The sequence below is a fragment of the Scyliorhinus canicula genome, chromosome 11, assembly GCF_902713615.1.
Source record: "Scyliorhinus canicula chromosome 11, sScyCan1.1, whole genome shotgun sequence".
Lineage (NCBI taxonomy): Eukaryota > Metazoa > Chordata > Chondrichthyes > Carcharhiniformes > Scyliorhinidae > Scyliorhinus > Scyliorhinus canicula.
In genome coordinates, this window is record NC_052156.1 from 158038294 (window position 1) to 158065165 (window position 26872).

The 26872-nt window shown below is 48.1% G+C and overlaps 1 protein-coding gene across 6 annotated transcripts in view; it reads left to right on the forward strand.

The window, feature by feature from the left end:
- Nucleotides 1–26872, forward strand: part of usp6nl (USP6 N-terminal like) — a 277494-nt gene that overhangs the window by 199343 nt on the left and 51279 nt on the right. For all 6 annotated transcript variants that reach the window (XM_038811849.1, XM_038811850.1, XM_038811846.1 and 3 more), the window contains 2 exons: nucleotides 13527–13575; nucleotides 19903–20023. In XM_038811849.1, the coding sequence (XP_038667777.1) occupies nucleotides 13527–13575; nucleotides 19903–20023 (170 nt within the window). The remainder of the gene's footprint in view (nucleotides 1–13526; nucleotides 13576–19902; nucleotides 20024–26872) is intronic.

Below are 26872 nucleotides of genomic sequence, written 5' to 3' on the forward strand. Positions count from 1 at the left end.
CGCATCCTGCTCGCCTTCTCCCCATATTCATACACCGCCCCCTGTGCTTTCCTCCACTGACCTTCCACCTTTCTGGTAGTCAATAGGTCGAACCTGGCCTGCAGGCTACGCCTCTCCCCCAGCAATCCCTCCTCCGGAGCCTCCGCATATCTCCTATCCACCCTCACCATCTCCCCTATCAGTCTCTCCCTCTGCTCCCCCCTCTCATAGAACATAGAACATAGAATGATACAGCACAGTACAGGTCCTTCGGCCCTCGATGTTGCACCGACATGGAAAAAAAACTAAAGGCCATCTAACCTACACTATGCCCTTATCATCCATATGCTTATCCAATAAACTTTTAAATGCCCTCAATGTTGGCGAGTTCACTACTGTTGCAGGTAGGGCATTCCACGGCCTCACCACTCTGCGTAAAAAATCCACCTCTGACCTCTGTCCTATATCTATTACCCCTCAATTTAAGGCTATGTCCCCTCGTGCTAGCCACCTCCATCCGCGGGAGAAGGCTCTCGCTGTCCACCCTATCTAACCCTCTGATAATTTTGTATGCCTCTATTAAGTCACCTCTTAACCTTCTTCTCTCTAATGAAAACAACCTCAAGTCCATCAGCCTTTCCTCATAAGATTTTCCCTCCATACCAGGCAACATCCTGGTAAATCTCCTCTGCACCCGTTCCAAAGCTTCCACGTCCTTCCTATAATGAGGCGACCAGAACTGTACGCAATACTCCAAATGCGGCCGTACTAGAGTTTTGTACAACTGCAACATGACCTCATGGCTCCGGAACTCAATCCCTCTACCAATAAAGGCCAACACACCATAGGCCTTCTTCACAACCCTATCAACCTGGGTGGCAACTTTCAGGGATCTATGTACATGGACACCGAGATCTCTCTGCTCATCCACACTGCCAAGAATTTTACCATTAGCCAAATATTCCACATTCCTGTTATTCTTTCCAAAGTGAATCACCTCACACTTCTCCACATTAAACTCCATTTGCCACCTCTCAGCCCAGCTCTGCAACTTATCTATGTCCCTCTGTAACCTGCAACATCCTTCCGCACTGTCTACAACTCCACCGACTTTAGTGTCGTCTGCAAATTTACTCACCCATCCTTCTGCGCCCTCCTCTAGGTCATTTATAAAAATGACAAACAGCAACGGCCCCAGAACAGATCCTTGTGGTATGCCACTCGTAACTGAACTCCATTCTGAACATTTACCATCAACCACCACCCTCTGTCTTCTTTCAACTAGCCAATTTCTGATCCACATCTCTAAATCACCCTCAATCCCCAGCCTCCCTATTTTCTGCAATAGCCGACCGTGGGGAACCTTATCAAACGCTTTACTGAAATTCATATACACCACATCAACTGCTCTACCCTCGTCTACCTGTTCAGTCACCTTCTCAAAGAACTCGATAAGGTTTGTGAGGCATGACCTACCCTTCACAAAACCATGCTGACTGTCCCTAATCATATTATTCCTATCTAGATGATTATAAATCGTATCTTTTATAATCCTCTCCAAGACTTAACCCACCACAGACGTTAGGCTCACCGGCCTATAGTTACAGGGGTTATCTCTACTCCCCTTCTTGAACAAAGGGACCACATTTGCTATCCTCCAGTCCTCTGGCACTGTTCCTGTAGCCAATGATGACCTAAAAATCAAAGCCAAAGGCTCAGCAATCTCTTCCCTGGCTTCCCAGAGAATCCTAGGATAAATCCCATCAGGCCCCGGGGACTTATCTATTTTCACCTTGTCCAGAATTGCCAACACTTCTTCCCTACGCACCTCAATGCCATCTATTCTAATAGCCTGGGTCCCAGCATTCTCCTCCACAATATTATCTTTTTCTTGAGTGAATACTGACGAAAAGTATTCATTTAGTATCTCGCTTATCTCCTCAGCCTCCACACACAACTTCCCACCACTGTCCTTGACTGGCCCTACTCTTACCCTAGTCATTCTTTTATTCCTGACATACCTATAGAAAGCTTTTGGGTTTTCCTTGATCCTACCTGCCAAAGACTTCTCATGTCCCCTCCTTGCTCGTCTCAGCTCTCTCTTTAGATCCTTCCTCGCTTCCTTGTAACTATCAATCGCCCCAACTGAAACTTCACGCCTCATCTTCACATAGGCCTCCTTCTTCCTCTTAACAAGAGATTCCACTTCTTTGGTAAACCACGGTTCCCTCGCTCGACCCCTTCCTCCCTGCCTGACTGGTACGTACTTATCAAGAAAATGCAATAGCTGTTCCTTGAACAAGCTCCACATATCCAGTGTGTCCAACCCTTGCAGCCTACTTCTCCAACCTACACATCCTAAGTCATGTCTAATGGCATCATAATTGCCCTTCCCCCAGCTATAACTCTTGCCCTGCGGGGTATACTTATCCCTTTCCATCACTAACGTAAAGGTCACCGAATTGTGGTCACTGTTTCCAAAGTGCTCACCTACCTCCAGATCTAACACCTGGCCTGGTTCATTACCCAAAACCAAATCCAATGTGGCCTCGCCTCTTGTTGGCCTGTCAACATATTGTGTCAGGAAACCCTCCTGCACACATTGTACAAAGAACGACCGATCTAATGTACTCGAACTATATCTTTTCCAGTCAATATTTGGAAAGTTAAAGTCTCCCATAACAACTACCCTGTTACTTTCGCTCTTTTCCAGAATCATCTTCGCCATCCTTTCCTCTACATCCCTAGAACTATTAGGTGGCCTATTGAAAACTCCCAACAGGGTGACCTCTCCTTTCCTGTTTCTAACCTCAGCCCATACTACCTCGGAAGAAGAGTCCCCATCTAGCATCCTTTCCGCCACCGTAATACTGTCCTTGACTAGCAGCGCCACACCTCCCCCTCTTTTGCCCCCTTCTCTGAGCTTACTAAAACACCTAAACCCCGGAACCTGCAACAACCATTCCTGTCCCTGCTCTATCCATGTCTCTGAAATGGCCACAACATCGAAGTCCCAGGTACCACTCCATGCTGCCAGTTCCCCTACCTTATTTCGTATACTCCTGGCATTGAAGTAGACACACTTCAAACCACCTACCTGAACACTGGCACCCTCCTGCGAAGTCAAATCTGTGCTCCTGACCTCTATACTCTCAATCTCGCGTACCCCAAAACTACAATCCAGGTTCCCATGCCCCTGCTGAATTAGTTTAAACCCCCCCAAAGAGCACTAACAAATCTCCCCCCCAGGATATTGGTGCCCCTCAGGTTCAGATGTAGACCATCCTGTCTATAGAGGTCCCACCTTCCCCAGAAAGAGCCCCAGTTATCCAGAAATCTGAATCCCTCCCGCCTGCACCATCCCTGTAGCCACGTGTTTAATTGCTCTCTCTCCCTATTCCTCATCTGACTATCACGTGGCACGGGCAACAACCCAGAGATAACAACTCTGTTTGTTCTCGCTCTGAGCTTCCATCCTAGCTCCCTAAAGGCCTGCCTGACATCCTTGTCCCCTTTCCTACCTATGTCGTTAGTGCCAATGTGGACTACGACTTGGGGCTGCTCCCCCTCCCCCTTAAGGACCCGGAAAACATGATCCGAGACATGACGTATCCTTGCACCTGGGAGGCAACATACCAAACGTGAGTCTCTCTCGCTCCCACAAAATCTCCTATCTGTGCCCCTGACTATTGAGTCCCCAATTACTAATGTTCTACTCCTTTCCCCCTTCCCTTCTGAGCAACAGGGACAGATTTCGTGCCAGAGGCCCGTACCCCATGGCTTACCCCTGGTAAGTCGTCCCCCCCACAAGTATCCAAAATGGTATACTTGTTACTCAGGGGAACGACCGCAGAAGGTCCCTGCACTGACTGCTTCTTCCCAGTCCCACTTACAGTTACCCATCTATCTCCAGTCTTTGGTGTAACTACTTCCCTGAAGCTCCTATCTATGACCCCCTCTGCCTCCCGAATGATCCGAAGTTCATCCAGCTCAAGCTCCAGGTCCCTAACACGGTTTTTGAGGAGCTGGAGTTGGGTGCACTTCCCACAGATGAAATCAGCAGGGACACTGACGGCGTCCCTCACCTCAAACATTCTGCAGGAGGAGCATTGTACTGCCTTCCCTGACATCACCTCTAGATTTAAAAAAAAAAACAAGAAAAAGAAAAAAAGAGCTTACCTGATATTACCTCAAACCCTGGTCCCGCTGAAAGGTAAGCAAATTTAAAGGCACTCACTCACCTTCACGACAGGCCCCTGCTCCCGCTTCCCAACCACCGTGGGGTGGGGGGGTTGGTTAGAGGAGGAGGTAGGGTGGGAAACACTCAATAAGTGTTTCGGGTTTAACTGTCACTTGACAACAGCCCCTCCACAAACCACCTTCTACTTAGGCTGACCGCACTGCACGTATGCAAATTTCCCCAGAACAGCTGATCAGTAGCTTTGCTCTGCTGCCCTCTGCTGGATGCTTGTCTTCACTCAAACTCCTTGGGTCTCCTTCGCCGGTTCACCTTCAACTTAGGCTGACCGCACTGCACGTATGCAAATTTCCCCAGAACAGCTGATCAGTAGCTTTGCTCTGCTGCCCTCTGCTGGATGCTTGTCTTCATTCAAACTCCTTGGGACTCCTTCGCCGGTTCACCTTCAACTTAGGCTGACCGCACTGCACGTATGCAAATTTCCCCAGAACAGCTGATCAGTAGCTTTGCTCTGCTGCCCTCTGCTGGATGCTTGTCTTCACTCAAACTCCTTGGGTCTCCTTCGCCGGTTCACCTTCAACTTAGGCTGACCGCACTGCACGTATGCAAATTTCCCCAGAACAGCTGATCAGTAGCTTTGCTCTGCTGCCCTCTGCTGGATGCTTGTCTTCATTCAAACTCCTTGGGACTCCTTCGCCGGTTCACCTTCAACTTAGGCTGACCGCACTGCACGTATGCAAATTTCCCCAGAACAGCTGATCAGTAGCTTTGCTCTGCTGCCCTCTGCTGGATGCTTGTCTTCACTCAAACTCCTTGGGTCTCCTTCGCCGGTTCACCTTCAACTTAGGCTGACCGCACTGCACGTATGCAAATTTCCCCAGAACAGCTGATCAGTAGCTTTGCTCTGCTGCCCTCTGCTGGATGCTTGTCTTCACTCAAACTCCTTGGGTCTCCTTCGCCGGTTCACCTTCAACTTAGGCTGACCGCACTGCACGTATGCAAATTTCCCCAGAACAGCTGATCAGTAGCTTTGCTCTGCTGCCCTCTGCTGGATGCTTGTCTTCACTCAAACTCCTTGGGTCTCCTTCGCCGGTTCACCTTCAACTTAGGCTGACCGCACTGCGCGTATGCAAATTTCCCCAGAACAGCTGATCAGTAGCTTTGCTCTGCTGCCCTCTGCTGGATGCTTGTCTTCACTCAAACTCCTTGGGTCTCCTTCGCCGGTTCACCTTCAACTTAGGCTGACCGCACTGCACGTATGCAAATTTCCCCAGAACAGCTGATCAGTAGCTTTGCTCTGCTGCCCTCTGCTGGATGCTTGTCTTCACTCAAACTCCTTGGGTCTCCTTCGCCGGTTCACCTTCAACTTAGGCTGACCGCACTGCACGTATACAAATTTCCCCAGAACAGCTGGTCAGTAGCTTTGCTCTGCTGCCCTCTGCTATGGGTTCGGATGGAAATCAACTCCCCTCTAATCACCGCCTCCCAGACCGTCCCCACTCGGACCTGCCCGTTATTGTTAGCCTCAAGGTACCTCTCAATACACCCCCGAACCCTCCCGGCCACCTTCGCATCTGCCAGCAGCCCCACCTCCAAGCGCCAGAGCGGATGTTGGTCCCTCTCCTCTCCCAGCCCGAGGTCCACCCAGTGCGGGGCATGATACGAAATGGCAATGGCAGAGTATTCAACATCCTCCACCCTCGAAACCAGCCCCCTGCTCAGGACAAAAAAATCAATCCTCGAATAGGCCTTATGCACGTGGGAGAAAAACGAGTAATCCCTGGCCCTTGGCCTCGCAAACCTCCAGGGATCCACCCCTCCCATCTGATCCATAAATCACCTCCACACCTTAGCCGCCGCTGGCCTCCTACCCGTCCGCGACTTGGATCAATCCAATGGGGGATCCAACACCGTGTTGAAGCCCCCCCCATGATCAGGCCCCCCACCTCCAGGTCCAGAATGCGGCCCAACATGCGCCGCATAAACCCCGCATCGTCCCAATCTGGGGCGTAAACATTCACCAACACCACCCACTCCCCCTGCAGCTTACCACTCACCATCACATACCTCCCGCTACTGTCAGCCACCACATTCGATGCCTCAAACGCCACCCTCTTGACCACCAGGATCGCCACCCCCCGATTCTTCTCATCCAGCCCTGAATGAAATACTTGGCCCACGCATCCCTTCCTCAGCCAAACCTGGTCCGCCACTTTCAGGTGTGTCTCTTGGAGCATGGCCACATCAGCCTTCGCCCCTTCAAGTGCGCAAACACCTGGGCCCGTTTGACCGGCCCATTCAGCCCCCTCGCATTCCAGGTTATCAGCCGGATCAGAGGGCTCCCTGCCCTCCTCCCCTGCCGATTAGCCATAACCCATCCCCTGCCCACCACTGGCCAGCGTCCCCCGTTCGGCCAGTTCCCCACGGCGGCAGCTCCCCCCCCCAGGCTAGGACCCCTCCTAGTCACGCCCCTCCCTCTATAGCACTCCCGTGAGCCAGCTAACTTCTGCTGACCCCGGCGACTCCCGCCATACCTCCGACTCCTCCCCACGTGGGACTACTCCTCCTCCTTCGTGCCCATCAGCAGGCCCTCCTCCCTCCCCCCCGCTCTTGCGCGGGAAAATAACAGCCAGCAACGGCCCGCGCTTCTCAGCCCCGACTCCGCCCCCATCATCCCACAGCGCGGGAAACCAGAGAAAAGCCCGCGCTTTCGCCCTGCCCAACCCCGCCTCCTCTAGGGCAACTCCCATTTCCAGTCCCCACCACCAGCTCCCTGCACTCCCAGTTTACCTCCCTGCCCGAATCCGTCCACCAGACCCATACAAAAAGACATAACGACATCGCCCCACCCACCCTAAAGCCAACACACATCTTGCATTAAACAGAGAACCCCCGCCCCCTCCAGAGCAAAAATCAAACACAATTACATTATCATACAATATCCCCCAACTTTGACCCTCAGTTTGAGTCCAGTTCTCGGCCTGCACAAAGGCCCACGCCTCCTCCGGGGACTCAAAATAATGGTGCCGGTCCTTGTAGGTGACCCACAGAGGCGCCGGCTGCAACATGCCAAACTTCACGCTCCGTCTGTGGAGCACCGCCTTCGTCTGGTTGAACCCGGCCCTCCGCTTAACCACCTCCGCACTCCAGTCCTGGAAGATCCGCATCTCCGTGTTCTCCCACTTGCTGCTCCGCTCCTCCTTGGCCCACCGGAGCACGCACTCACGATCAACGATCCGGTGAAACCGCATCAACACCGCCCGTGGCGGCTCGTTCCGCTTGGGCCTCCTAGCCAGAATTCTGTGGGCCCCCTCCAACTCCAGGGGCCCCTGGAAGGACCCAGCTCCCATCAACGAGTTCAGCATAACGACCACATAGGCCGCCAGGTCCGACCCCTCCAGCCCTCCCGTGAGGCCCAGGATCCGCAAATTCTTCCGCCTCGACCGGTTGTCCAGCTCCTCGAACCGCTCCTGCCACCTTTTATGGAGCCCCTCTTGCATCTCCACCTTCCCCGCGACAGTCATGGCCTCATCCTCCCTTGCGGAGGCCTGCTGCTGCAGCAGCTCCCGGATCGCGGCCCCCTGGGCTGTCCTGAGTCTTCATCAGCTCTCTGGTGGTAGCCTTCAGCGACTCCAGCAGCTCCACCTTAAGCTCCTGGAAGCAGCGCAGCAGAGCCCACTGCCTCAGCTCCTCGAGGGCTCCGCCGGCCGCCATTTTGTTTCTCTTCCCCCACTTTTCCAGGGGCGCTTCCACTGTTTTTCTGTTTACCCCACTCCTGGTCCGGACCATAGGACCTTAGTGATCTACTCCAGACCCCTTCCCACGTCGGGATTCGTCGACGAAGTTCCGTTGGGGGCCCTGAAAAGAGCCCCAAAGTCCGTTATTAGTGGGAGCTGCCGATCGTGCGGCTTAGCTCCGCATTGCCGCCACCGGAAGTGTTTTGGATACTGTTGCGGGGGATAGCCTATCAGGAGAAAACAACAGCAGGCAGAACAGTGGCACGACAACTGGCTCTGTTGATCAGCAGGGGAGGGCAAAGTGCAGGCGTGTGATAGTTATAGGGAACTCTATAGTAAGGGACACAGATGGGCGCTTCTGTGGATGTGAAAGAGACTCCAGAATGGAATTTGCCTCCCTGGTGCCAGGGTCAAGGATGTCTCGGAACGAACACAGGACATCCTGAAGGGAGAGGGTGAACAGCCAGAGGTTGTAGTAAACATAGGCACTAATGACATAGGCAGGAAGAGTGATGAGGTCCTGCAGAAGGAGCTCGGGGAGTTGGGCAGTAAGCTAAAAAGCAGGACCTCTAGGGTTGTAATCTCAGGATTAGTCCTTGTGCCATTTGCCAGTGAGGTTAGAAATAGGCAGTATAGTGCAGTGAAACACATGGCTAAACTGATTGTGTAGGAGGGAGGGTTTCAGATTTTTGGACCATTGGGATCTCTTCCGGGGCAGGTGGGACTTGTACAAGAAGGACGGGTTACATCTAAACTGGAGGGGCACCGATATCCTGGCTGGGAGGTTTGCTCGATTCACTCGGGAGGATTTAAAATAGAATGGCAGGAGAGTGGGAACCCGAATGTGAGCTTGGAAGGTGTAGTAACTGAAGGAGAAATAGAGAACCAAAATAAAAGAACAACATCAGCCTCAGGCAGAGCAAAAAGGGTGACCAGTATGAAAAGGAAGGTGGTCAATGCAGGATTGAGGGTGTTGTACCTAAATGCGCACAGTATACGGAACAAGGTAAATGAGCTTGTTGCACACATTGAAATTGGCCGTTATGATGTTGTGGACATCACAGAGACGCGACTGCAAGGGGATCAGGGCTGTGATCTAAATATCCAAGGATATGTGTCCTATTGAAAGGACAGGTAGATGGGCAAAGGGGATGGGTTGCATTGTTAGAAAGGAATGAAGGTAAATCGATATCAAGGAGCGATATAGAATCAGAAGGCAGATGATCTCTGTGGGTAGAGTTGAGGAATTGCAAAGGTACTGGCCCCCTAGCAGTAGTCAGGATGTGGTGCAGAAAATAAATCAGGAGATAGAAAAGGCATGTAAAAAAGGCAATATTACAATAATTATGGGGGACTTCAATATGCAGGTGGACTGGGAAAATTAGGTTGGTAATGGATCCCAAGAGAAGGAATTTGTGGACTGTCTAAAAGATGATTTTTTGGAACAGCTTGTGACAGAGCCTACTAGGAAACAGGCAATTCTGGATTTGGTGATGTGTAATGAGGCAGACGTGATTAGGGAACTTAAGGCGAAGGACCCCTTGAGGAGCAGTGACCACACAATGATAGAATTTACACTGCAGTTTGAGAGAGAGAAACTGCAGTCAGATGTAACGGTATTACAATTAAATAAGGGTAACTACAAAGACATAAGGGAGGAGCAGGCCAGAGTTTATTGGAAAAGGAGCCTAGCAGGGAAGACAATAGAACAGTAACGGCAGGGGTTTTTGGGGGTTATTCAGGAGGCACAATAGACATTCATCCCAAGGAGGAGAAAACCTGCTAAAGGGAGGACAAGGCATACATGGCTGATGAGGGAAGTCAAGGACAGCATAAAAGCAAAAGAAAAGCATACAAAGTGGCGAGGATTAGTGGGAAGCCAGAGGATTGGGAAGCCTTTAAAAGTGAGCAGAGGACAACAAAAAAAGCAATAAGAGGGGAGAAGATGAAGTATAAGTGCTAGCTGGTAATATAAAGGAAGATGGGAAGAGTTTTTTTCAATACATAAAAGGTATGAGAGAGGCAAAAATAGACATTGGACCATTGGAAAATGTGGCTGAAGAAGTAATAATAGGAAACAAAGAAATGGCAGATGAACTGTATAGTTACTTTGCATCAGTCTTCACAGTGGAAGACACCAGTGGAATGCCAGAGTTCCAGGAGAACCAGGGGACAGAGGTGCGTGCAGTGACCATTACTAAGGAGAAGGTTCTGTGGAAACTGAAAGGTCTGAAGGTGGATAAATCACCTGGACCAGATGGAGTACATCCCAGGGTTCTAAAATAAATAGCTCGGGAAATTGTGGAGGCATTGGTGGTGATCTTTCAGGAATCACTGGAGACAGGAAGGGTCCCAGAGGACTGGAAAGTGGCTGATGTAACACCCTTTTTAAGAAGGGAGGGAGGCAGAAGACGGGAAATTATAGGCCGTTAGCCTGACGTCGGTCATTGGTAAGATTTTAGAGTCCATTATTAAAGATGAGATTGCGGAGTACTTTGGAAGTGCATGATAAAATAGGAGTGAGTCAGCATGGCTTTGTCAAGGGGCGGTCATGTCTGACAAATCTGTTTAAGTTCTTTGAGGAGGGAACAAGAAAGTTAGACGAAGGAGAACCAGTGGATGTGATTTATTTAGATTTCCAGAAGGCCTTTGACAAGGTGCCGCATAGGAGATTGTTAAGTCAGTTAAGAGCCCATGTGTTAAGGGTAAGTTCCTGGCATGGATAGAGGAATGGCTGACTGTCAGAATATGGATAAATGGTTTTTTTCAGGATTGCAGCTGGTGACTAGTGGTGTGCCTCGGGTTGGTGCTGGGACCACAACTTTTCACAATATACATTAATGATCTGGAAGAAAGATCTGAAGGCACTGGTGCTAAGTTTGCAGATGATACAAAGACCTGTAGAGGGGCAGGTAGTACTACGGAAGCAGGCGGGCTGAAGAAGGACTTGGACAGGCTAGCAGAGTGGGCAAAGAAGTGGCAGATGGAATACAATGTGGAAAAGTGTGAGGTTATGCACTTTGGAAGGAGAAATGGAGGATAGATTATTTTCTAAATGGGAAGATGCTTCGGAAATCAGAAGCACAAAGGGACTTGGGAGTTCTTGATGATGATTCTCTTAAGGTTGAAGTAAAGGTTCAGTCGGCAGTGAGGAAGGCAAATACAATGTTAGCATTCATGTCGAGAGGGCTAGAATACAAGACCAGGGATGTACTTCTGAGACTGTATAAGACTCTGATCAGATCCCATTTGGAGTTTGTGAGCAGTTTTGGGCCCAATATCTAAGGAAAGATGTGCTGGCCTTGGAAAGGGTCCAGAGGAGGTTCACAAGAATGATCCCTGGAATGAAGAGCTTGTCGTATGAGGAACGGTTGAGGACTCTGGGTCTGTACTCGTTGGGGTTTAGGGTGAGGGAGGATCTATTGAAACTTACAGGATACTGTGAGGTCTGGATAGAATGGATGTGACTAGGCTGTTTCCACTTGTAGGAAAAACTAGAAGCAGAGGAAACAATCTCAGACTAAAGGGACGATCCTTCAAAGCAGAAATGAGGAGGAATTTCTTCAGCTGGAGGGTGGTGAAGCTGTGGAGGCCAAATCACTGAGTGTCTTTAAGACAGAGATAAGTTTTTGATCAGTAAGGGGATCAGGGGTTATGGGGAGAAGGCAGGAGAATGGGGATGAGAAAAATATCAGCCATAATTGAATGGTGGAGCAGACTCAATGGGCCGAGTGGCCTAATTCTTCTCCTACGTCTGATGGTCTTATTTGTCCCTACTTCTGAACTCAATGGCTCTATAGAAATCTAAGTTGTTAAAATTACAACTGAAATGTAATGTGACATTGCCTAACTTCTAAACATCTTAAATATCTGCTATTCTCAACTTGTGTTTCTGTACTACATTCATTATTGCACTGTTTGGCTGTTGCATCATGAAAGCTTTTCTTTAATATCTCCTGCCCTCCACCCAATCACAGACCTTCCCTTTGTACTTGCTGTCCCCTTTCTGCCCATCCCAATGGTTTTAAAACCCTTACATTTCTACCGATCTTCAGATCTGATGAAAGGAGTTCATTGTTAACATAGTTTCTTTCCACTGATCCTGCCTATCCTGAGTATTTACTATCATGCTGAGTATTTCCGGCACTTTTTAGTTCAAATATCCGGTATCTGCAATATTTTGCTTTTGTTCCTCCTATTCTGTTGTGGTTGCACACATGAATTCAGCTTTTATGAGTTTGTTTCATATGTCACATTGGGAGTTAATAGCCCGAGCTAGTGTTTTTCTGGAATTGGTAGACATTTGAGGATCTGCAAAGGAGTACGTGCGCTTTGTGAAGGCAGAATCACTACCTGAATGTGGGAGTGAAGCCAAGTGGCAGCCTCGTCCAAGAAGCAGAATGGCAGAAAGCTGATGGAAGTCATACCATAAATAGAACATAGAACAGTACAGCACAGAACAGGCCCTTCGGCCCTCGATGTTGTGCCGAGCAATGATCACCCTACTCAAACCCACGTATCCACCCTATACCCGTAACGCAACAACCCCCTTAACCTTACTTTTTAGGACACTACGGGCAATTTAGCATGGCCAATCCACCTAACCCGCACATCTTTGGACTGTGGGTGGAAACCGGAGCACCCGGAGGAAACCCATGCACACACGGGGAGGACATGCAGACTCTGCACAGACAGTGACCCAGCCGGGAACCGAAGCTGGGACCATGGAGCTGTGAAGCATTTATGCTAACCACCATGCTACCGTGCTGCCCAAATATATTGTCCAAAACTGAATTGAAGATTTTCAAGGATTGCTTTGGTAATTATCATAGAATTTACAGTGCAGAAGGAGGCCACTCGGCCCATCGAATCTGCACCGGCTCTTGGAAAGAGGTCAACACCTCCACCCTATCCCCATAACCCAGTAACCCCACCCAACACTAACGGCAATTTTGGACACTAAGGGCAATTTATCATGGCCAATCCACCTAACCTGCACATCTTTGGACTGTGGGAGGAAACCGGAGCACCTGGAGGAAACCCACGCACACACGGGGAGGATGTGCAGACTCCACACAGACAATGACCCAAGCCGGAATCGAACCTGGGACCCTGGAGCTGTGAAGCAATTGTGCTATCCACAATGCTACCGTGCTGCCCTTAATTGATAGTCAACAATCTGGAGAGAGACCATGAAGCTGTGGCTCAATGTTAAGACATGTCTAATAGATCTTCCTCTTTGTCGACTGTTCTTTGGGATCCATATCCATGGCTGTGGGTCAAGAAAAATAGCCCTTTGTTAGGAGAGGGATCTTCAGTTGCAGGGTAATGTACTCCCTTAATACTGTAAGAGACACAGTTCAAATGATGAAAACGACTTGTTCCCGAGGAGCGACCCATGAGTGTCTCTCTTGCAAATGTCTGGGGTACTATTTTGCTTAACTCATCAGCAACTGGCACATGTAGGCAAACTGAACACTGAGATACCTGAAACCACCCTGAACTCTAGATCTTGCTTTCAGATTTGAGGAAGATGTTCTCAGTAATGTGTACATATTCAATATGGCATAAGACAAAATTGAAAGATAATCTTTTGCATTTCTCTTCTACAGGCAGCAAGCTTTGTTCCACGTTTTAGCTGCTTATTCCCTGTATAACACGGTATGTTTTTTGCAGTCAATATTTTAAGCTGGTTGTTATCTTGTTTATATTGTCTTTCTGTAAGGTTGTAAATTGAAGTTTTTCCAAATGAAAATTTTGAGAGATTGATTTCAAAATGTTCAGTTCCAGCAAAGTGCTTGTTGGAAATCTTTAGAAAGGTGGGATACTGTCAGTCAAGTGCAATTAAGTGTGAAGGATACTTGAAGGAAAATCTCAGAAATGTTTTTATTCATTGTCTTCCCCCTTTTTGAAGAATTTAACAGTGCAAAGAGAATGTTAATTGTGGGCATAAAATTCATCAGTTGCTCTTCAGTAATCATACGTCAAAATGTATCACTGGTAATTGTTTTATGGAGTGCAAATTAAATTTAATCTTCTGGTGTTTGATCCACGTCATCCAATAACTTTGTAAATGTGTAGTTAGTGACCTAAGCCAAGTATTTACAGCACAGAAATCTGCTACCAGACAGATCCACGTCAGTGTTCACATTCTGCATGAGCCTACCCCCCCCCCCTCCCCCACCACTCATCCCTATCACCTGACTCCAATACATCCTGCTGTCCTCTCCACATATGCTTAAGTAGCTTTCCCTTAAATTCATGTATGTTATTTGCCTCAACTAGCCCATGTAGGGTCTTGCACATTCTAACTACTGTCTAAGTAACAATTTCTCCTGAATTCCCTATTCTATTTGAGACTATCTTATATTATGGCCTCAATTCTGGTCGCCTCTGCGAAAGGAAGCCCCAGTTCTACATCTAACCTATCAAACCTTTTCATAATTCTGAACGTTTTATCAGTTCATCCCATCTGTTTTTGATAGAAAAGAACACCAGCATGGTCATTATTTTGCACCTTCTCCGGTGTCACATCGTTTCTCATAAAAAGACACCAGAAGTGTTCACAATATTCTCCAAACAAGATTCTACACAATTTTAACATAACTTTGCTTTACAGTTCTGTCCCTCCTTCTTGAAATGAGCAGTGTTTTGTTGCTTTTTTTTGGTCTTAATAATCTATGAAACTACCCTTAGTGATTGGTGTACCTGTCCGTTCCCCCCCACCACCCCGCTCCTTGCCCCCTGATTCCACGTGTTCTAGTCTGGCCAAAAGGCTTTATCAAAAGCTTTTTGGAAATCCAAATATATTGGCCGGATTCTCCCGCTACTGGCCGGATGGTCCGGCGCCAAGAGCGGCGCGAACTACTCCGGAGTCGGGCCAACCGGGTGTGGAATCCTCGGCACTTCCGGGGGCTGGGCGGCGGCAGAGGGGTTGGCGTGTGCCAACCAGCAGCAGCAAAGGGCCGGCGCGAGTTGGCACATGCGCAGAACCACCGGCATTGTTCCGCACATGCGCAGACCGGCTGGCGTGATCCTGCGTATGCGCAGCGGGGTTCTCCTCCGCGCCGGCCATGGCGGAGCCCTATACAGAGGCCGACGTGGAAGGAAAGAGTGCCCCCACGGTACAGGCCTGCCCGCAGATCGGTGGCCCCCGATCGCGGGCCAGGCTGCCGTGGGGGCCCACCCCGGGCCTGGATCCCCCCCCCCCCCCGAGGACTCACCTAGCTGGCTGAAGCCAGGTCTCGCCGTGATGGACCATGTCCATTTCACGTCGGTGGGACTGGCTGAAAACGGGCGGCTGCTTTGCCCATCGGGGCCCAGAGAATTGCCGGGGGGGCTGCTGCCAACAGTCCCCGACTGGCGCGGCGTGATCCCCACCCCCACCTGAAAACCAGCGCCGGAGAATTCGGCAGCCGGCGTCGGAGCGACGGGGCGGGATTCACGCCCCCCCCCCCCCCCCCCCCCCCCCCCCCCCCCCCCAGTGATTCTCTGACCCGGCGGGGGTTGGAGAATCCCGCCCATTATGTCTCCTGCATTACTTTTTAAAAAAAATTTAGATTACCCAATTATATTTTCCAATTAAGGGGCAATTTAGCGTGGCCAATCCACCTAACTGCACATTTTTGGGTTGTGGGGGCGAAACCCACGCAGACACGGGGAGAATGTGCAAACTCCACACGGACAGTGACGCAGAGCCGGGATCGAACCTGGTACCTCAGCGCCGTGAGGCAGCTGTGCTAACCACTAGGCCACCGTGCTGCCCTTCCTGCATTACTTTTATTATCTTTTCTGTAAATTGAAATACTTTGATAAAGTTGGTCAAGCTCAGTTTTTCCTTTTTGATGACTACTCTTCAGCAAGTTTTCCATTTCTAGAAGTATCTTGAGTTAGGAATTCCATTATTCTTCTGACCATCAACGAGCTAATTGGCCTATAGTTCTGTGGGTTTGTTCTAGCTTTCTATTTTATAGATAATATATGAATCATATTAGCTGTCCCCCAATCTACTCTTGCTATTCCCTTTTCTAATGAATTTTTATATGTGTGCAATGGTGCCTCAGGCACCTTTTCCCTAACTGCTTTTAATATGTGTAGATGCAATCCTCCGAACCAGGGATTTTATCAATTCTAATTTGTTTATCAATTACCCCATCCTTACCACTTCTCGGCCTTTCGGCAAAGATGAGCGTGAGGTCAGGTGTAATGTCTGGATCTGGTATGTGTCTCTTGGGGGACCATAACATAAATTGGATTCAATTTGAATTTGAATTGTTTTTTGGAGCAGGCAAGGATTTCTTCTTGTGCGTCTATCATGTTTGGAAGGCAGTCACTGGTGGGGTATGCAGGGATCTGTGCTCAGACCCCAACTGTTTACATTGCATCTTAATGATTGGACGAGGGAACTAAAAACATTATCTCCAAATTTTCAGATGATACAAAGTTGGGTGGGAGGGTGAGCTGCGAGGAGGATGCAGAGATGCTTCAACGGGATTTGGTCAGGCTGAGTGAGTGGGCAGATGCATGGCAGGTGCAGTATAATGTGGATAAATGTGAAGTTATCCACTTTGATAGCAAAAATAGGAAGGCAGGTTATTATTTCAATGGGTGTAAATTGAGAGAGGTGAATACTGAAGTGAGACCTTGGTGTCCTCGTGCATCAGTCACTGAAAGTAAGTGTGCAGGTACAGTAAAGAAGGCAAATGGGGTGTTGGCCATCATTGCAAAAGGATTTGAGTATAGGAAATGAATGTTTTGTTGCAGTTGTATATAGGGCATTGGTGAGACCACACCTGGAGTGTTGTATGCAGTTTTGGTGTTCTTATCTGAGGAACGATGTTCTTGCTGTGGAGTGAATGTTTACCAGGCTGACTCCTGGGATGGTGGGTTTGTCATATGAGGAGAGACTAAGACAGTTAGGATTATATTCATTGGCGTTTAGAAGAGTGAGAGGGGATCTCGTAGAAGCTTACAAAATTTTAACACGATTAGACCAGGGAGATTCAGAAAAATGTTCCTGATGGTGGGGGTGTCCAGAACCAGGGGTTCATATTTTGAGGATGTGGACCTCAGACCTTTTAGGACTGAGGAGAAATTTCTTCACCCAGAGAGTGGTGAATCTGTGGAATCCACTCCCACAGAAAGTAATTGAGGCCAAACCGTTGTGTAATTTCAAGGAAGAGTTAGGTATTGCTCTTGGCCTAAAGGAATCAAGAGATGTGCGGGAAGGTGGGATCAGGCTATTGAACTTGATAATTAGCCATGATAATGAATGACAGAGCAGGCATGAAGCACTGAATGGCCTCCTGCTACTATTTTCTATGTCTGTTTCTATGTACCGTGGTTTACTAAGGAAGTTGAAGCACTTGTCAAGAGGAAGAAGAAGGCTTATGTTAGGATGAGACATGAAGGCTCAGTTAGGGCACTTGAGAGTTACAAGTTAGCCAGGAAGGACCTAAAGGGAGAGTTAAGAAGAGCGAGGAGAGGACACGAAAAGTCATTGGCGGATAGGATCAAGGAAAACCCTAAGGCTTTCTATAGGTATATCAGGAACAAAAGAATGACTAGAGTAAGATTAGGGCCAATCAAGGATAGTAGTGGAAAGTTGTGTGTGGAATCAGAGGAGATAGGGGAAGCGTTAAATGGATATTTTTCGTCAGTGTTTACACTGGAGAAAGACAATGTTGTTGAGGAGAACACTCGGGTTCAGTCGACCAAGCTAGATGGAATTGAGGTTCAAAAGGAGGAGGTGTTAGCAATTTTGGAAAATGTCAAAATAGATAAGCCCCCTGGGCCAGATGGGATTTATCCTAGGATTCTCTGGGAAGCCAGGGAGGAGATTGCAGAGCCTTTGTCCTTGATCTTTATGTCGTCTTTGTCGACAGGAATAGTGCCGGAAGACTGGAGGATAGCAAATGTTGTCCCCTTGTTCAAGAAGGGGAGTAGAGACAACCCTGGTAATTATAGACCTGTGAGCCTTACTTCGGTTGTGGGTAAAATGTTGGAAAAGGTTATAAGAGATAGGGTTTATAATCATCTTGAAAAGAACAAGTTGATTAGCGATAGTCAACACGGTTTTGTGAAGGGTAGGTCATGCCTCACAAACCTTATTGAGTTTTTTGAGAAGGTGACCAAACAGGTGGATGAGGGTAAAGCGGTTGATGTGGTGTATATGGATTTCAGTAAGGCGTTTGATAAGGTTCCCCACGGTAGGCTATTGCAGAAAATAAGGAAGTATGGGATTGAAGGTGATTTAGCGGTTTGGATCAGTAATTGGCTAGCTGAAAGAAGACACAGGGTGGTGGTTGATGGCAAAAGTTCATCCTGGAGTTCAGTTACTAGTGGTGTACCGCAAGGATCTGTTTTGGGGCCACTGCTGTTTGTCATTTTTATAAATGACCTGGAAGAGGGTGTAGAAGGATGGGTTAGTAAATTTGCAGATGACACGAAGGTCGGTGGAGTTGTGGATAGTGCTGAAGGATGTTATAGGATACAGAGGGACATAGATAAGCTGCAGAGCTGGGCTGAGAGGTGGCAGATGGAGTTTAATGCGGAAAAGTGTGAGGTGGTTCACTTTGGAAGGAGTAACAGGAATGCAGAGTACTGGGCTAATGGCAAGATTCTTGGTAGTGTAGATGAAGAGAGAGATCTCGGCATCCAGGTACATAAATCCCTGAAAGTTGCCACCCAGGTTAATAGGGCTGTTAAGAAGGCATATGGTGTGCTAGCCTTTATCAGCAGGGGGATTGAGTTTCGGAGCCACAAGGTCATGCTGCAGCTGTACATAACTCTGGTGCGGCCGCACCTGGAGTACTGCGTGCAGTTCTGGTCACATTATAGGAAGGATGTGGAAGCTTTGGAAAGGGTTCAGAGGAGATTTACTACGATGTTGCCTGGTATGGAGGGAAGGTCTTACGAGGAAAGGCTCAGGGACTTGAGGTTGTTTTCGTTCGAGAGGAGAAGGCTGAGAGGTGACTTAATAGAGACATATAAGATAGTCAGAGGGTTAGATAGGGTGGACAGTGAGAGTCTTTTTCCTCGGATGGTGATGACCAACACGAGGGGACATAGCTTTAAATTGAGGGGTGATAGATATAGGACAGATGTCAGAGGCAGTTTCTTTACTCGGAGAGTAGTAGGGGTGTGGAACGCCCTGCCTGCAACAATAGTAGACTCACCAACTTTAAGGGCATTTAAGTGGTCACTGGATAGACATATGGATGAAAATGGAATAGTGTAGGTCAGATAGGCTTCAGATGGTTTCACAGGTCGGCGCACCATCGAGGGCCGAAGGGCCCGTACTGCGCTGTAGTGTTCTATGTTCTATGTATGTTAGTTTGCCTGATAAATTCTGAGGGAAAGTAATTAATATTTCTGTCATTTTTATGTAAATATTCATTTACAGGGTGTGGGTGTTACCTCTGAGTTTATGTATCACTTAATGATGCCATCCCTGTCCTGATATTTCTTTGATTTGTGTCTGTTGAATATTATACTACTTTAAATTCCTTAATTTAATTTTATAGTTTTTATTTGCCTTGCTAGTTTTTTGGCTTTTTTCTGATTGTGGAACCAATTTGACATCTCTTCAATAGTTAAATTTCACACTGTTTGTAGATTAAGTTCTCTGCAGCTTGAGAAAATTGCATGTGTCTGCAGTGTTACCTTTTTGCAAAGTTTCACATTTTGACAGCCATTAACACTTCTGGTACATCTGTTGTGTAGACTGCAGAAACAAGTTCAACAAACTGCTGTGCATTTTCTAGAAGCTCTGATTTTAGTATAAATTACATTTGGAAAGGACGTTGACAGCTGTTCTTTTCACATTTGTTCCTTTTTCTAATGTTGATATTTCATAAATCATTATTAAGAATTATTTAATTTTAAAATGGTATAAATTAAATATTGAAATCTCATTCACATCCATAAAGGATAATGACTAAGTTCCCTTTAAGTGACTGCTGAACTTTTTTAAAAATTCAATTGTAGGAAGTAGGTTACTGCCAGGGAATGAGTCAGATTACTGCACTACTTCTTATGTATCTGAATGAAGAGGATGCTTTCTGGGCACTTGTGAGACTCCTGTCTGGCTCAAAACATAGCATGCACGGTAAGATATTTCCAGCTATGTTAATTTGAAAAATAAAAGCTGTTGACTTTTTATTCGGTAAAAAAATGAATGACCTGATTGAGGCAATTTTAGACATTCTTATTTGTATTGATTGTGGTCAATCGCTCCCTTTGTCTCTACATGGATAACACCCAGACACATTGCTTTTGAAGGCTTTCCTTTTCCTGCGATTAACGGGTCCTTCAATGTGTTTGCAGCACACTCAAAATTCATCTCTCTCAGCAATAGGGTTGCTCTTGTGCTCAGTTTCCACCTCATTAGGCTCCACATGTGCCAGATAATCATCTGCATTTTCCACTGCTTCAAATGTAACATTATCCATGATGTGGAGATGCCGGTGTTGGACTGGGGTGAGCACAGTAAGAAGTCTGACAACACCAGGTTAAAGTCCAATAGGTTTGTTTCAAACGCTAGCTTTCAGAGCACTGCTCCTTCCTCGGAGGAATCAACAAATACATCTTCCCGAGCCCTCTGTTTTCAGAGATATGTCTTTCTCAGTGCCCTTCTCTTGGCAATTAATTTTCAACTATAATGTATGGTTGTTAGTGTCGTCTTAGCCATTGTTGAGGGCTCCATTCTTTACACACGAGAAAGCATGCATGTATTTGTGCTTCCTCCTGTCTCTCTACTCTTTGTGTCACCGACACTGTTCTTTAATAATATGTTTAATTTGGACTACCGGTTGCGGTGTTGCGGAGCTAAGCTGCACGTTCGGTAGCTCCCGCTTTTTTCGGTCTTTTGGGCTCTTTTAAGGGCCCGTAGTGGTGCTGGTTGGACTTTTCCCCGTGTGGGAACACTCTCTCTACGATTCTCCGCCGTTGGATGGCCTGGACTAGGAGCAGAGCGGTCAAAAAATCGGCTTTGGAGCAGAGAAAGGTGCGAGGCAGAAGAAGCAAGATGGCGGTGGGCGGGGAAGCAGCAGTAGCGTGGCAGCAGTGGACGCGAGAGCAGCAGGAGCTGCTTCAGCGCTCCTTTAAGGAGCTGAAGGCAGAGATTCTGGAGCCGTTTAAGGCCTCCCTGAACAAGCTTATGGCGACCCAGACGGCTCAGGGTGCGGAGATCCGAGAGCTTCGGCAAAAGGCCTCGGAGGGCGAAGACGAACTCCTGGGCCTGGCAGTGAAGGTGGAGTCGCACGAGGTGCTTCATAAGAAGTGGTCAGCAAGGATGGAGGAGATCGAGAACCGGGCCCGTCGGAAGAACCTGCGGATCCTCGGCCTCCCAGAGGGGCTGGAAGGTTCGGATTTGGGGGCCTATGTGGCCATGATGCTGAACATGCTAATGGGTGCAAGGTCGTTCCAGGGGCCTTTGGAGCTGGAGGGTGCCCATCGGATGCTGCTGAGGAAACCCAGGCCAAACGAGCCGCCTCGGGCGGTGCTGGTCTATTTTCACCGTTTTGTCAACCGCGAGTGTGCGCTGCGTTGGGCGAAGGAGAGGAGTAGCAAGTGGGAGAATGTGGAGGTCAGGATATACCAGGACTGGAGTGCGGAGGTGGCGAAGAGAAGGGCTAGCTTTAACCGGGCGAAGGCAGTGCTTCACAAGAAGGGGGTCAAGTTTGGCTTGTTACAGCCGGCATGCCTGTGGGTCACGTATAAAGATCGCCAGCTATATTTTGACTCCCCGGAGGAAGCCTGGACTTTTGTTCAGGCAGAGAAGCTGGACTTGGACTGAGGGCTGGGGAATGCTGTATATAGCCCGGAGGCTTTGCCCTCCTGGGTATCATTTCGCTTTATCGGTTCTATTGGATGATCTGTTTTTGCTGTTCTGCTTTTTTTTCCTGCTTGTTTGGGACTGTTATCTGTTTATTTGGGTATTTTGTCATGTTTGGGGTCCGTATTTTGTTCACTGGTTGAGAGTTTGGGTGGGGTTCGCGGTCCTGTTGGGTCATGTGCCTGTCTTTTCCCGCGTTTTGGTTCGGGGGGGGGGGGCTTGGGATGGAAGCGCGGGCTTTTCTCCCGCGCTAGAGGAGCGGTGGGCGGGGCCGGCACTGAGGAGGTGGTTGTGTTGCACTGGGGGGGTCATTGGGGTGGCGGGAGCGGCCGGGGTCAGCAGGATTCGGCTGACTTACGGAAGTACAATGGAAGGGGTTACGCAGCTAGGGGGGGGAAAGAGGGGGGATACCGGGTTGTTGCTGGAATGGCCACGGCAGAGCTGGAGCATGTAGAGGGGGTCGGGATGGGGGTCTGTCGCTGTGGGGATAGGACTGAGCGGGGGGCGTGGGCACGTGGCTGATTGCGGAAGGGTGATGGCTAGCCAACAGGGGAGGGGGGCAGGCGGTCCCCTGATCCGATTGATCACCTGGAATGTGAGGGGACTGAATGGGCCGGTCAAACGGGCCCGGGTTTGCGCACCTGAAGGGGCTGAAGGCGGATGTAGCCATGCTTCAGGAGACGCACCTAAAGGTGGCGGATCAGGTTAGATTGAGGAAGGGATGGGTGAGCCAAGTGTTTCATTCGGGGCTGGATGCAAAAAATCGGGGGGTGGCGAACCTGGTGGGGAAGAGGGTGTCGTTTGAGGCGTTGAATGTGGTGGCAGACAGTGGTGGGAGGTATGTGATGGTGAGTGGCAAGCTGCAAAGGGAGCGGGTGGTGCTGGTTAACGTCCCCGAATTGGGAAGATGCGGGTTTCATGCGGCGCATGTTGGGCCGGATTCCAGATTTGGAGGCGGGGGGGTCTGATAATGGGGGGGATTTCAACGCGGTGCTGGTTCCGCCACTGGATTGACTTTGCCCCCGACGATGACTCGGGCGCTGATCTCCCTGATTCTTAAGCGGGACAAGGATCCCCTGCAGTGTGGGTCATACAGGCCGATCTCACTTTTGAATGTGGACGCCAAGCTGTTGGCAAAGATCTTGGCCGTGAGGATAGAGGACTGTGTGCCGCAGGTTATCCACGAAGATCAAACGGGGTTTGTGAAGGGGAGGCAGCTGAACACCAACATAAGGAGGCTCTTGAACGTTATAATGATGCCGGCAGTAGAAGGGGAGGCGGAGATTGTGGTGGCGCTGGACGCGGAGAAGGCCTTTGATAGGGTTGAGTGGGGATACTTGTGGGAGGTGTTGGAAAGGTTCGGGTTTGGGGAGGGGTTTGTTAGTTGGGTGAGGCTGTTGTATGAGGCCCCGATGGCGAGCGTGGCCACGAATAGGAGGAGGTCGGAGTTTTTACGACTATTCCGAGGGTACATTCAGGTAAGGGCGTTTGGCAGGTGGCGGAGTTTCCTCTGCTGCCGCCGCGTGGGATCCAGGAGGGTGCTCTCGGGGGTGTGGGTTGGTGAGGGGAGGATCTCGGCAGCGTACCAGGTGATGCAGGAGATGGATGAGGCCTCGGTCGAGGAGCTGAAGGGTAAATGGGAGGAGGAGCTTGGTGAGGAGATAGAGGAGGGGACGTGGGCGGACACCCTGGGGAGGGTGAACTCCTCTTCTTGTGCGGGGCTTGGCCTCATACAGTTTAAGGTGCTGCATAGGGCTCACATGACTGGGACAAGGATGAGTCGGTTCTTCGGGAGTGAGGACAGGTGTATCAGGTGCTCGGGGAGCCCAGCAAATCATGCCCATATGTTCTGGGCATGCCCAGCGCTGGGAGAATTTTGGATGGGCGTAGCGAGGACGGTGTCGAGGGTGGTAGGATCCAGGGTCAATCCGGGCTGGGGGCTCGCAATTTTTGGGGTTGCAGTGGAGCCAGGAGTGCAGGAGGCGAAAGAGGCCGGTGTTCTGGCCTTTCCGTCCCTAGTAGCCCGGCGGAGGATTCTTCTTCAGTGGAAGGATGCGAGGGCCCCCAAGCGTGGAGGCCTGGGTCAACGATATGGCAGGGTTTCTTAAACTAGAGAAGGTGAAATTTGCCCTAAGGGGATCAGTGCAGGGGTTTTTCAGGAGGCGATAGGAATGGTAGGAAATGGCCAGCAGCTGCAGCAGCCCGGGGGGGGGGTTGTTTCGGACTGGAGGGACGGGCATAGATGCTCTGTGCTAATGGCGGGGCGTTGAATTATTTCTTTCTCTACGTATACACGAGGGGGGGGGGGGGGTTTTGTGCGAATGGCGGGTGTTAATTTACCTCTTCCTTTGTGTATGGGGGGGGTACTGTTTTTTCTTTTTTCTGTACTTTGTATAAAAAAAAATTACTTTGTTGTTGATATTTTATGAAAATTTTGAATAAAAATTATTTAAAGAAAAAAAAAGGTCTAATTTATACCATTTACTGTTTAAAAGCCATGGGAATGTACCAAAATGTATACAAACACAAAGTGTGATGAATAAGGTTGGTGACCTACATGCGGAAATAGCCATGCAGAGATATAACATTGTGGCAATAACAGAACCATGGCTTAAAAATGGTGAGGACTGAGCTCTTTGATATTCATGGATACAAAATGTTCAGAAAAGATGGAGAAGGGAAAAAGGGAGGTGGAGTGTCAGTACTGTTTGGAGAAGACATTATAGTGTTGGAAAGAGGGTGTCCTTGAGGAGGCAAGCACTGAATCTGGTTGGCACTGAGAAACCAGAAGAAAATAATCATGCTATCGAGATAATGTATTGGTCTCCAAATAGTTAGAAAGAGCAAATTTTCAGGAAGTTCAGAGAGTTGTACAAAAAATATGGAGTCGTGATACTGGGCAACTTTAATTTTACAAATATTGATTAAAATAATGTTAAGGCAACGAAGGAAAGGAATTTATGGAATGTGCTCTGGAGAACTTCTTTGCCCGGGATGTTTTTGGTCCAACTAAGAAGGAGGCATTTCTGGATCTGTTGGTGGGGAACGAGGTGTATGAACAGGAGCAAATGTCAGTGAGGAACATTTGGGCAAGACTGATCATTATAACCTTAGGTTGAGATTAGTAATGGAGAAGCGCAAGTAACAATTTAATGAGAACATTTGGATTGCAAGAGGGCTAGCTTAAGTGAGTTGAGAGGGAATTGAATCACGGTAAAATATAACCAAAGTCCTACAGGAAAAACTTCCTAAATAAATGGGTGAACTTTTAAGGATCAGATGTTTCAGATATAGGCTGGGCACATTCGAACAAGAGAGAAAGGTAGGGGAATAAAAGCCGGGGCTTTTTGGATGATAAAGGAAATAGAGGAGATAATGAAATGAAATATGAGGGCATGTGATACATGTCAGATAAATTTTTCAGAATTGCCAGGCCAAATACTGCCAGATGAGGGGCAGTACGGAGGAAAATAAAAATGTCAAAGTGGGTACATACAGAGGAAAATAAAAATGGCAATGAGAGAATATGAGAATAAAAATTGCAATTAACATTTGCCCATCATGTAAATAGGTATCCTGCACTGTATCCTGGGAGGTACAGATCAAGCTTGGAATATTCATGTGTACTTTGTATCAATGTTTACTAAGGAAAATGATGCTGACAGATTATCAGTGCAAGTGGAGGTAATGGTTTTGATGAAAATTGATGGGCAGGATGTAATGGAAAGACTGGCAATGCTTAAATGGGATAAGTCACTGGTCCTCAGCTTGCATTGGAGCAATTGATTCAGAAGACAATTAATTTAAAATGGAAGCGAAGAATGCTGGCAGTACTCTGCAGGTTCGGCAACAACTGGGGACAGAGAAACGGCCATGTTTCTCGTCGATGGTTGTCTGATTATTTCTTGATAAATTTGAGATGTTTTGGTCATTGTCCTTTCATAAGGACATTGCTAAAATCAGCAGATGACAGTTAATTTCTGTGGTGACAACTGCCTCCAAGAATATTCTATGCCAAGTTTCAGTTGACGGTTAATGCATCTTTTCAGATGCACTTTTGTAATTTATGGCATCATCTGGATCCCTGAATTAACTTATTGAGTTGAAAACTAATCCTGTGCATCAGATATTGATAACTGCCATTTTTTAAAAAGTTACATGAATAAAGATTTGGCCATTATTGAAATTAATCGATGTTGCATATGGATGAGTTAAGTTCCTCAGTATTGCAACTTCATGGTTCCTCTAGAACACGATCTGAAATAATTTCTTGGGCAGACAGATGCAGTAGACTCAGTTTTTACTTGGACCAAACAAAGCTGACCTGATTTGGGAATTTGTTCCATTTGAACCTAGTACTACATCACTGACTCTCCAGTGACAGTAACGTTGACATATTCTCACTGGGCAGCATGGTAGCACAAGTGGCTAGCACTGTGGCTTCACAGCGCCAGGGTCCCAGGTTTGATTCCCCGCTGGGTCACTGTCTGTGCGGAGTCTGCACGTCCTCCCCGTGTCTGCGTGGGTTTCCTCTGGATGCTCCGGTTTCCTCCCACAGTCCTAAGACGTGCAGGTTAGGTGGATTGGCCATGCTAAATTGCCCTTCGTGTCCAAATCAGTTACGAGGGGTTATTGGGTTACGGGCATAAGGTGGAAGTGAGGGCTTAAGTGGGTCGGTGCAGACTTGATGGGCCGAATAGTCTCCTGCACTGTATGTTCTATGTTCAAACCAGGAAAGAAAAACACCGAATCCCTTCATTTTTATTTCACTTTCTCTAAAATTTTAAATTAAATTCTTGGCATATATGCATGCAATTAAGATGGACGGCAAGGTATCAAACTTTTTTGAAATTACTTTACAACTATTAATTTTTAAATTCATAATTTAACAAATAAAAACTTACTCTTTCAGGGCCAGTTCTGAACTTAGGACATCATTAAAAAAAACACTAATTCAACAAAGTGTAACTTTATCAGGGATTTTTAGAATGGGACTAACCGGTGATAGTTCTTCTCATTTCCGTGCTTTTTTTTTCAGCGATTGTATTCTGGGGCACTTCTGCATTTTCAGGTTTAACTGCACATGTCTAGACTGGAGTTCTCTGCTTCAGTGGAGTAATA